The 12,548-nt window shown below is 44.8% G+C and overlaps 1 protein-coding gene across 1 annotated transcript; it reads left to right on the top strand.

Moving 5' to 3' along the window:
• The first annotated feature begins 3,172 nt into the window (after window positions 1-3,172).
• On the top strand, window positions 3,173-12,548 carry LRRC58 (leucine rich repeat containing 58). The gene is made up of 4 exons (XM_083719599.1): window positions 3,173-3,654; window positions 6,782-6,910; window positions 7,623-7,900; window positions 9,404-12,548. The coding sequence occupies exons 1-4, from the start codon at window positions 3,206-3,208 to the stop codon at window positions 9,610-9,612; spliced, it is 1,065 nt and encodes a 354-aa protein (XP_083575725.1). The 5' UTR covers window positions 3,173-3,205; the 3' UTR covers window positions 9,613-12,548.

The following is a 12,548-nucleotide window of genomic DNA, read 5'->3' as shown; positions in this document are numbered from 1 at the left end:
GACACAAGCACAGTTCACAGTATGGATCTGTCCCAAACTGCCGTGCTACGAACAAAGAAGAAACTTAACAAGATCCATGAGTGACCCAACAGCGAACTGCCAAATAAAGAAAGGGGTGTTTCTATAAAGCTAGAATCCACCCAACACAGGATGGGTGAATCAGACCATTGGTCCAGCGAGCTCCTGGTGAGCGTATTTGCCATCTTCCTCCCATCTGATCCTTTTAACTAGAGATGTTGCAGATTGAACCTGCCGCCTTCTGCATGCAAAGCAGGGACTCGACCACCCTGGTGCCCCACCCTGCTCATCCTGAGTCAGGCCAAGGCTTCATTTCCCTCAGGATTGTCTACCTTGGGATTGCAACACTGGAGAGGACAATCAGGTTTAATTGCCAGTTGTCCTGAAAGTTCAGAGCTGAAGGGCAGCTTGGTCTGCCCCAGCCATGAGTCAGAAGGCTGGTGGGTGTGAGGAACTGTTGTTTTGCATTACTAGAACCTGTTGCTTGTGAGCTGCCTTGAAAATACGGTAATCTGATTGAACTTCTCACGGTAAAATGATGAAGGCACCTTTGGGAGACAACCCCTTTTCACCATTCCACCACTGCACATGTCAGAACACAGCATCACTCTTATCCACTCGGGTCCCCACAACCTTCAGCCTAATCTCATTGACTTGCTAGATGACAACATCCTGAGTGCAGGGCCGCCTGGTTTCCGCTGGGCTTGTTAGGGTGGAACGTGGGTGGCGCTGTGGGTTAAACCACAGAGCCTAGGGCTTGCCGATCAGAAGGTCAGTGGTTCGAATCCCCGCCACGGGGTGAGCTCCCGTTGCTTGGTCCCTGCTCCTGCCCACCTAGCAGTTTGAAAGCACGTCAAAGAGCAAGTAGATAAATAGGTACCGCTCCGGCGGGAAGGGAAACGGTGTTTCTGTGCGCTGCTCTGCTTCGCCAGAAGCGGCTTAGTCATGCTGGCCACATGATCCAGAAGCTGTACGCCGGCTCCCTCGGCCAGGAAAGTGAGATGAGCGCCGCAACCCCAGAGTCGGCCGTGCCTGGACCTAACGGTCAGGGGTCCTATTACCTTTACCTGTTAGGGTGTAAAGCAGGGAGCCCAACAGTAGGTGGAACCAGAGCCAACAACAGGCTGAGCCAATTCTAGCTGTGTCCCCCATCCTGCTCCCAGGCAAGTTCTGCAAAGGCAATGCTGAAAAGGGGCAACCTGGCAGGTAGGACCACCCACCTGGACTGGTGGTAAGCAAGGCAGGCAGGTGGGAGCTGACTAAGGATTGGTGGGGCAGGAGCCGTGTCTGGGCCGTTAACACTTCAGATGGGGGGGGGCAGCTGGTGTGATGGAATCTGGCTCCTTCCTACCAAAACCCAACAGACAAAAAAGCAAGGCCCGTGTCTGGAAAATGAGCAGGCCAGGGAATACTCTAGGCCAGGCCCCTCCTGTCTGATGTGCCCAGTCACCACTAGAGATGTGAAGGTCTGGGGGGAAAAACCCAGGAAAATTGGGGGAAACCCATTTTTTCCCCTGTACCCCCAAGCCGTTTGTTTCCATTTGGAAAGAATGGGGGGAACAGTCCCCCCTAATTTTTCTGGGGTTCTGCCAGGCCTTCCCACCTCTAATCACCACCCCGTCACTACCTCCATGTCAGGAATGCATTGACTTTCTTATGGCAACAAGGATCTGACATCTTTTAATGGAATGGCTGGTGCTGTGCTTTTTTGTAATTATTTGCATGGTTCTAAGTGAGGTAGGTGTGTGTGTGTGTGTGTGTGCGCGCGCGCGCGTACACACATAGTTTTAATTCTATGTTTGTTTTTGAAAGATCCCCCCAATGTTTTTAATCTGCATGTTTTAAATTTTTATCTGCAAGCACCTTGAGGGTATAAATAAGTATCTAATAATTTATATTTGATCCAGAAGCTGCAGTTAGTGCAGAATGCTACAGAGTGAGATCTTGTCAGCATAAAACACCTGGACTCAGATAGCTCTACTGTTTGTTGATTTGCCGCTGGGCCAAGTTCAAGGTTGCAAATGGCGAGGGAAGTGTACAGAAAAACACTCCTCTGTTTTCATTCCTGCAGGGGGTTGAACTACCAGAGAGGACACTCACGGCCCCTTCCAATTCTACAAATCTATAGTTCGATGATTCACCGTTTTGTCTTTCTGTAAACCGCTTTGGGACAGTGTTGTTTTACAGTGAAGCAGCGTACAAATTTTACAGGAGAAATAGATAAACGAGAGAAACAAATAGGTAGGAAGGTAGACCATAAATAGATAACCAGATAGATAAAATAATAGTTTCTGCATTTTAACTTCTGCTCCGTTTTTAAAGCAATGTTGTGGATTTCCCTCAATTTAACCGTTCCGTCTTTTTGTAAACTGCTTTGAAGGTGTTGTTGTTTTACAATGGCGTGTAAATTTTATGAAATAAATAGATAGATAAATGAGAGAAAGAAGCAGATAGGTAGACCGAAAATAAATAGGTAGGCAGGTTTGTAGAAATGATGATGATGATGATAATAAATAGTAGTAACAATTGTAATAATAAAATCGTCATCTGTTTCAGTATTTTAACTTCTGCTGTTTTTAAAGCAACGTTGCAGATTTCCCTCAATTTAACCGTTTCATCTTTTTGTAAACCGCTTTGAAGGTGGTGTTGTTTTACAATGGCGTGTAAATTTTATGAAATAAATAGATAAATGAGAGAAACAGCTAGGTAGACAGAAAATAAATAGATAGGCAGGTTTGTAGAAATAATAATAATAATAATAATAATAATAAGAATAATAATAATAATAATAATTAGTAGTAGTAGTAGTAATAAAATCATCATCTGTTTCAGTATTTTAACTTCTGCTGCTTTTAAAGCATTGCCGATTTCCCTCCATTTCACCGTTTCATCTTTTTGAACCGCACTTTTGAGGCGTAATAATAATAATAATAATAATAATAAATGTTATTTATACCCCGCCCCCCCCCAGCCAAAGCGGGCTCCGGGCGGCTAACAACACTTTTTATTCTGCTTTTTATTACGGCGAACCGCCCTTCTTTTTACATTCAAGCGGCGTATGAGCTGGAGGAGAACTCCCTCCAGAGGTGGGAAGGTCACCAGAAGACTCTGGCCGGCGCGCCGAGGACGGAAGCGGGAGGGCCGGGCGCGCAGGTTCCGGGGCCGCCTCCTCCTCAGAGGGAGCGCGATGGCGGCGGAGCCGGGCCGGGCCGAGGAGGAGGAGGCCGCGGCGGCGGCGGCGGCGGAGGAGGCGGAGGAGGAGGCCTCGTCGGCGCCCCGCCGCCTGGCGCTGTGTGCGGAGGGCGGCCTGCCGGCGGGTCTGGGCCGGCGCTTGGCGTGGGGCCTGGAGGTGCTGGACGTGAGCGGGACGGGGCTGGCGGCGCTGGGCGCGGAGCTGCTGGAGCTGCCGCGGCTGCACACGCTGCTGGCCAAGAACAACCGGCTGGGCGCCGAGGGCTCGCTGCCCAAGGGCCTGGCCGGGGCCCCGCTCGCCCGCAGCCTGCGCGTCCTCAACCTCAGCGGCAACCGCTTCACGCGAGTCCCCGGCGCGCTGCTGGGCCTGCGCCGCCTCCGCAGCCTCAGCCTGGGCAGCAACCGCCTCCAGGGCATCCCGCCCGCCATCCAGCAGCTCAGCAGGTGAGGCGAGGAGGGGACGGGGGCGAGGGAGAAAGAAGACCGGGGGGGGGGCCTTGAGTCGTCCCCCCTCTCCGCGACCCCCGGGGCCAGAGCCCGCCACTGCCTCCCTCCTGCTGGGAGCTTCCACAACAGTCAAGATGATGATAATAATAATAATAATAATAATAATAATAATAATAATAATAATAAACCTTTATTATCACTACACCACCTGTGTGCAGTGAAATTAAATGAGCCCCCCCCCCCCATACACTTAATTGCAAATTCAGGGGACTAACAACGGATGGCTCTTGTTAATATTTATTAGATTGATCTACAGTACCGCCCTTCATCAAGAGATCGCAGGTACGTTTAAAACATTTGTTGTTTAGTGGTGTCCGCCTCTTGGTGACCCCCTGGACCTGAGCACGCCAGGCCCTCCTGTCTTCCACTGCCTCCCGCAGTTTGGTCAGACTCATGTTCATAGCTTCGAGAACACTGTCCCACCATCTTCTCCTCTGTCCTCCCCTTCTCCTTGCGCCCTCCATCTTTGCCAGCATCAGGGTCTTTTCCAGGGAGTCTTCTCTTCTCCTGAGGTGGCCAAAGTCTTGGAGCCTCAGCTTCAGGATCTGTCCTTCCAGTGAGCACTCAGGACTGATTTCCTTCAGAATGGAGAGGTTGGATCTTCTTGCAGTCCGTGGGACTCTCAAGAGTCTCCTCCAGCACCAGAATTCAAAAGCATCAATTCTTTGGCGATCAGCCTTCTTTATGGTCCAGCTCTCACTTCCATACATCACTACTGGGAAAACCATGGCTTTAACTATACGGACCTTTGTCGGCAAGGTGTTGTCTCTGATTTTTAAGATGCTGTCTAGGTTTGTCATTGCTTTCCTCCCAAGAAGCAGGCGTCTTTTAATTTCGTGGCTGCTGTCACCATCTGCAGTGATCATGGAGCCCAAGAAAGTAAAATCTCTCACTGCCTCCATTTCTTCCCCTTCTATTTGCCAGGAGGTGATGGGACCAGTGGCCATGATCTTCGTTTTTTGGATGTTGAGCTTCAGACCATATTTTGCGCTCTCTTCTTTCACCCTCATTAAAAGGTTCTTTAATTCCTCCTCACTTTCTGCCATCAAGGTTGTCTCATCTGCATATCTGAGGTTGTTGATATTTCTTCCAGCGATCTTAATTCCGGCTTGGGATTCATCCAGCCCAGCCTTTCGCATGATGAATTCTGCATATAAGTTAAATAAGCAGGGAGACAAAATACAGCCTTGTCGTACTCCTTGAAGAGCACATATTGATAGAGAAACAGATTAGATAATATGTCAAGAAATACACAATAATAAGAGTACATTCGTTTGTAAAAAAAAGTAATATACAATGGGAAAGACAGGAAGTCTAGTGTGTTGGTATGTATATGATTTTTTTGGGGGGGATTGTTTTTATTTTTCTCTTGGTTCTTTTTTGTTTCATTTTCTTTCTATATTTGTATATAATTTTTGTATGCATGCATGCATGAAATTATATTACAGTAAGTCCTGTAATGTAATATGACAATGTTTACCGGTGTAATATAAGAATGTTAACAAATAAATAAAATGCAAATTCAATAAATAAATAAATAAATAAATAAAGGGCACCCCCCCCAAGTGCAGCATCTCCCCACGCAAAGCATGGGCTCGTTTATTGGGTTGTTGTTTTTATTTTTATTTTTATTAGGTATTTTGTGGTTTTATGTCTTGATTTTATTCTGTGATCTGCCCTGAGACACCCCCCCCCCCCAGGTATAGGGCGGTATAAAAATTCAGTTAATAATAATAATATAGTGGTAACTTAGTTCTCGAACTTAATCCGTTGTGGGAGTCCATTTGACTCCCGAAACCGTTCGAAAACCAAGGCATGGCTTCCGATTGGCTGCAGGAGCTTCCTGTTAGACGTTCGGCTTCTGAAAAACGTTTGCCATCAAATGCCAACAGTGTTCTTCAGCTCTCTATATTGGACAAACAGGCCAAACCTTACGCCAAAGAATAAACGGACATAAATCTGACATCAGGAATCACAAGACAGAGAAACCAGTAGGAGAACACTTCAATCTCCCAGGACATTCTATACAAGATCTCAAAGTAGCTGTTTTACTACAAAGGAATTTCAGAAATAGACTGGAAAGAGAAGCTGCTGAATTGCAACTTATTACCAAACTTAAAACCATGGAGAGACCTGGTCTGAATAGAGACCTTGGATTCTTATCTCATTATACATAACAAAGCCATTTTTCACCTTTTCACCCCTTGCTTTTTCCTGTAAGACCTATTGCAGTCGTTAAGAGTCGTCAACAGGCTCATCACAGCTATCTGCCAATCACCCATTCCCACCACCCTTCTGAGTATACCCCTCCCCACCTTCTCACTATATAGAAGGGTCTGGAAACTTCTGTTTCAGTGTATCTGAAGAAGTGTGCATGCACACGAAAGCTCATACCTAGAACTGACTTAGTTGGTCTTTAAGGTGCTACTGGAAGGATTTTTTTTGTTTTGACTATGGCAGACCAACACGGCTACCTATCTGTAACTGAAAAACGTTTGTAATCTGGAACACTTACTTCTAGGTTTGCGTCATTTGGGAGTTGATTTGTCTGGCAACTAAGCCATTTGGGAACCAAGGCTTGCTTGACTGTAATAATAATCGTGGCCACCCTACCCCTGAGTTCAACTGCATCTCTTGTCAGTCAGGGGCCGCCCATCCCATCCGGCCCCCCGAGGTGATACGGGAATTGCCACCCCATCCCCACACACTTATGCCACCGCTCAGGGTCCCCACATGGCACAATGCCTCCCTCGTGGTGGGGCAGACGGAGGGCCACGTCTTGTGCTTTAGCCCCCCCAAGGTGGTCGCTTCATCTTGTCTCATGGGTGGGCCGGCTCTGTGGTGGAGCAGACAGTGCTGCCTCTTGCACTTCGGCCGCCTGAGGCGGGTGCTTCACCTTTCTCATGGCTCTGCTTTCAGCCGCTCTTATGTAAAATCTCATTGGACCGTACAGGTCTTTGCACCGTATTCTTTCCAAAAGTGGGTTGTGTTGTGAATTGAAATTCTGAGCTGAGAGAAATCATTACTATAAACTTTTTGTGTCGCTTTTCTCTTTGTCTTCCAGTTTGGAGTTTTTGTACCTTGGAGGAAACTTCATTACTTCGATTCCACCAGAGTTGGCTAATCTGCCTTTACTCAATTACCTAGTCCTGTGTGACAACAAGATACAGAGTATTCCCCCTCAGTTGGCACAGTGAGTATTTTGAGCAATTTAACTGTTTTGAATATATCTAGCTCTTCAGAACCTGGAAATTCCTGCTTCAGCAGGTATTTGTGTGTAGGAAGAAGCATGCAAGGTGTTTTGTTGTATGTGCAAGCCAGTTGTGATTAGCTGTGGCTTCACAGCACGCTTATGTCGCAAAACATATTGTGCAATTGTGTCATATGACAATCTGCATGCCATTTGTGTGCTATAGGAAAAGTCTCTAAATGAAATCATGCAGCTTAATCTCATTGATGCGTACTGTTAAATTTACGCAAAAATGGCAATACTGGATCTTGCATCCAGTTGTCTCCTTTGGATTTCTCATTAGTCTGTTTAGGGCTGTTTTGTCTATGCAGTTTTGCATTCTGTATCAGTCATGTTATTTTGACATCTTTGAATGGTTTGGAAATAATCTCATGCAGACCTGTGAAGGGAAAGGCGTTATGTATGATCTGAAGTTTGAAGTGAGGTTATCACAGCAGCAAAAACCAGGATGTAAGCCGTTGAATCAAAGCAGCAATCCCTTTGAACATACAAAGCGCTTTAAACATACTGCATATGCTTGGGTTCTTGAAAGGAATTTTCAAGGTCTAATCCAGGAGACTTGGGCTCTCCTGTGGAAAGTGTAAGGGAAAGAGGGACCGGAGGACTGGAATTATGGTATTGCCTTACCCCAGGTTTTCTGATGTTTGGTTTCCAGGTTGCATTCCTTGCGCTCCCTTAGCCTCCACAATAACCTGCTGACATACCTTCCTCGGGAAATCCTCAATTTGGTTCATCTTGAAGAATTGAGTTTGCGTGGGAACCCATTGGTTGTACGATTTGTCCGTGACTTGACCTACAATCCTCCAAGTCTCCAAGAACTGGCTGGACGCACCATTAAAACCCGCAATGTTCCCTATGTTCCTGGTGACCTCCCTGGGAATCTCCTCCGCTATTTGAGCCTAGCCAGCAACTGCCCCAACCCTAAATGTGGAGGTATGCCCTATTCCCTGTTCTTGTGGGACATTCCTCCTACCTTCCTGCACAAGTATACAGGCACCAGGAGAGGACTCACAGCCACTTTGTTCCTCCCCGTTCCTTTTTTCTGCCATGATAAGCCAACCTAAGGTTTGATCAAACATGTTGTCGTAGTTACACACTTTCCTTAGTGACCATGAGCAACATTCAAGAGCAAACCTTGGCTACAGCTTGTGCTAATCATAAGTTGTGGCTGACATGCAAAGCCCAGCCTTGACTTGACTTAGTGCCCAAATTGCTCAGGATTATTTCTAAACTGACGCATGAGGAACTAACTTGCTTTTCACATGTGAGGTTACTCAGTCAATTTTATTTAATATTAGTCCATAGCAATTTAAAGACTAGTACAAAATATATCCCTGTCTGCATAGGAACCAACGATAACAGTGGACCCTCGGGTTACATTACCGTCAGGTAACATAACTTTCGGGTTGTGAACGCTCTTCCGGGTTTCACTGCGCGCTCTGCGTGCCGCATGCATGCGCAGAAGCAGCTCCTCAGGTTGCGGACTTTTCAGGGTACGCACGGACCCCCGGAACGAATTACGTTTGTATCCCAAGGGTCCACTATGCTTAACAAACTAGCCCTCAGCTTTCAGTAAGGCAACCTTGCATTTTTCTTGCCCAGAAAAAAATAACTTTTCTGGAAGATAATTTGGAGAATTAGGTGTTAAATCAGAACTGTGAGAACTTCATTTCATTTAGGAAAGGAGTCACCACCCTTTTCAGAACAGAGACTTAGGCTGCAGTCCTATATACATTTACCTGGGAATAAGCCCCAATGAAGTGAAGAGTAGACTTGAATAGAATTCTGTCAACAGTGGTTAACTGCAACATGCACCATGGGACTTTATTTATTTTACTGTTTACATCTACCTTTCTCCATCTCTATCTCTTCCCCATTTCTTTTTCTCCTACTTCCTAGTAGGATTTGGTTTTGTCATCGGTCCACCAAGTGCAGCAGTTGGCAATCAGTAGTACCTTCCCATCCTCAAGAGGGAAAAAGAGAACGGTGCCACTAATTCAACCTAGTTAGGATGGGTTATAACCCACGTCTGCTTTCTGGCCCATCAGTTTAAAACCAGAGACAGCCTAAATCAGCAGCAGGGTTTTCCTGTTTTTAGTGCCTTTTGCAGAAAGATAATTAGGGTTTCATCTAAAATAGCACTGAGTACAGTAATGTGTAATCAGCACAAAGATTTCGCTTGCGCAGTAGGACTCCACCCCTTCCCCTGGGCACCCCTTCAGTCTGTTAAGGGGGTTCCCCCTACCCCTTAGGAACAGATTTGGGGCGGATGCAAGGGAAGAAGAGAGGGGAAGTCCCACTGTGCTAATGGAATTCCTTGTGCCGACTGGACACAGTTTAATACTGCATAGGAATTATACAAATAAGATACATGCACACTTTAACTATAAATACGAAAGCCTCTGTTGTCTTAAACTGCATTTCTTTTGCCCATAGGAGTCTATTTTGACAGCTGTGTCCGACAAATCAAATTTGTGGACTTCTGTGGGAAGTACCGCCTTCCTCTGATGCACTACCTGTGTTCTCCAGAGTGCTCTTCCCCCTGCAGTTCTGCATCTCAAAGTTCCACTTCCCAGAGTGAGTCCGATTCAGAAGACGAAGCCATTGTTGCAGCGCGCAGGATGCAGAAAGTTCTTCTTGGCTAGGAGAAGGAAGGAAAAGACTAGATGCGAATCGTGTTAAGAAAAGCGGTTGTGGAGCTACGGTGTCTGGTGCTGCGCAAGAGACATCCTAGGAACCCAACCTTGACCTGTCTCTACTTTGTGGCTCATAGAAATGTGGGTGGCCAAACAGAATAGTTTGGGCCGTGTGTCCTGAGAGGCTAAAGTTACTTTGTGCATTTGGGTGGAAATTGACACAGGAACCTTTGAAGGTAATGCTATTAGGGAAATAATTCTAGGGTTAGACTTTTCAGGACTTTTTGGTACTGGGGACCAGTTAAAAGGGTGCTTTGAGTGCTTCAGTACTGAGACTAAGGATGAAGTAGACTGATCTTTGTCACTGTGATAAAACAAATAATGATATGATAGTGCAGGGTGGAAAGAGTGCTAGCAGCTGCATCTGCCATACTTGAACATTTCTCTCTCTCTCAGTGGAGGAGCTTGGTCTTTATTTTTAACAACATTCCTCCAAAGTACAGAAATATCTTAATTTTGATACTACTTTGGCTGGGTTCACTGCCTGTAACCAGGTGTTCTGTTCTATTATCAGAACTATGCTTTTCTTCACATTACATTGCTTTGCACTACAGCATCCGTGCCTCCTTTGGACTTTCTCCTTTTTGTTACAGTTGCTACATCACTATCTGTGATAATTTGTGGTCCAAGAATTACTTGCCCTGGTCTAAGTCCATCTGAAGCAAAAGTGTAACTAACTAGTAAATTGCAAACTAATCCTTTGCTTCCAACTTGGTTCTTATACACACAGGTGCCATTCTTTAAGAATTTTATACTTTCGACAATATCTGCTCAGAGAGCATGGCTACGTCGTAAACTTCGGTGGTTACAATAATATGATGCCTTGTAGCTATATAACTCTGAAGAGTCAGTTGTTTCTACCAATACTACAATGTTCCCTGTTCCCTTCAAGGCAAAGGTTTTTTATGTCATACACTTGGCCCTTTTCTCCTTCTTGCAACTCAGTTTGCCTTTCTCATATTAGTTTTGGATTTTGCCCACTTCTGTGCTTATCTGTCACTGTTGGAGATTCTATCATGTACAGTAGGCAAATGTCTAGCCTCTGTAGAAGATTTTTTTAAAGTATTTTTTTTAAAATCTGCAGAATAACAGACAGATAGGAATTTTCATTGATCACTAGAGATATCACTAGCTCTAACAGTTGCCAACGTCACACAGCACTCAGTTTCAATAGATCTGTAAATTCAAAGGATGTGCTGCTCCTCTCAAGTGACAGGTGTTTTCACACACCTTTTACCTGTTTCTGTCACTTGTTTTTGTGGAAGATCCACAGTGACTTTTCTCAAGATTTTCTGCTTTCGCTGCGCTGAGAGTTCATTTTTTGAACAACGAATTTAGTATTGTGGGCTAATGCTGAGAAAAGTTATTTGCAATGGAAACACTGTTTTGAGGAATTACATTTGGATTAGGTACCAGGGCTTGAAGAAGAAATCACATCTAGAAAAGCCCCTAGCACAGAGCAGTTGGGTGAGAAGGGAATCCTACTGCTGCTCCTGTAGACAGGGCTATTAGGAAGAGTCTAGTGGCTTGTGAAAAAGCTTGGATCTGCATGCGGTTCTGTTTCTACCCATCTCTTCCCTGCTTCATTTAGCCTTCGATTCCATGGAAGAAAGGCAGGATATACATATTAGAAAATAAATCAAATCACCCCACTTCTAGTTCAATAACATACAGTGAAAACCCCCACAACTTCATAGCAGCGATACCAAATTAAATCTTGTCACTTGAGCCATGAATTGTCAGCGTGTTTCCTTATTCGTGGTTCTTATGTAGGATTGAATCTGTGAATAAATGAAGTAAAAAAAAATGTTTCACACATACTGTTAGCCCCACCCAGGCGCACTTCTTACCTCCAGTCTATCTTGATGAATTTTATAGCATCTTTGAAAATAAGTATAGAGAGTATATACTTTCCAACCCTTAATATGTGAGATTATTCTGATTTGGTGTTCAGAATACTAGCTAAAGCTGCTGTCTTTATGAATCTTCACTACCAAACAGGCATTTTTAGCCTTCATCAAAGCATTCTCATTGCTTTAGCTACTATTCTCATTTCATCTAACCCTGAAAGTGAATAAATAATTCCATTTTTCCTGCTGTTTCTTCCTCCTGCCATCTCTTTAGCCAAAAAACCAACAGATGGGCTGCTTGTAAATGCAAGTGTAATGTTTTAAGATCAGTAGGGAAGGCTTTGAGGACAAAATAGCTACTTGACTGGAAGCAATTTCTACAGTTTCCAGTCTTCCTGCTTCTCTCTCTGGTTAGGATTTGCAGGATTTGTAGAATCTTTCAGTATCCCTTCAAAGGTGCTCATGCACTTTCTCATGGGGCTCTGAATGGCCTTCCTGATCTTTTTCTCTTTTTATTTAAAGCTTATTTGGATCGCTTGGCAAGGGGGAGATCTTGGTCCTCTTTAGTTAGTGGCAATGAATGGGAGGGATTTAACCGATGGGAAGTAATGAAACTTAATCCTTACAGTGCTGCTTTGTTACTGACTTCAAAGAGTCATTTTAATCATCTTAAACTGCACCAGTAAGATGTTTTTCACTGCTTGAAAAAGCTCCTTGGACACTTCAAACAGATGAGCTGGAGCGTGGTGTGGTTTAAAAATAATTCCCACCTTCAAAAAACTTCCCAGTCAAACTACGTTGCTTGTTTATCTAGCATGCTTGATTGCACAGTGAACTCTGATCCAGAGTTTTCACCTAATTCTCTCCTTAAATGTAATCATGTGCCTTATATTTGCTTTACCAAGTTTTAAAGGTGCCTTGTGTTTGTATAACTTCACTTTGCTAGATATGCAAAGTTCTGTATTTCTAAAAGTATGTCATTATGAATTGTTAAGGAGCTTTTGAACACTAAATCAAATAATTATTTAAAACTTG

This window comes from Podarcis gaigeae (assembly GCF_964106915.1).
Source record: "Podarcis gaigeae genome assembly, chromosome: 17".
Classification (NCBI taxonomy): domain Eukaryota; kingdom Metazoa; phylum Chordata; class Lepidosauria; order Squamata; family Lacertidae; genus Podarcis; species Podarcis gaigeae.
Note: the sequence above shows the minus strand (reverse complement) of the source record. Positions and strands in the feature narration are given on the sequence as shown.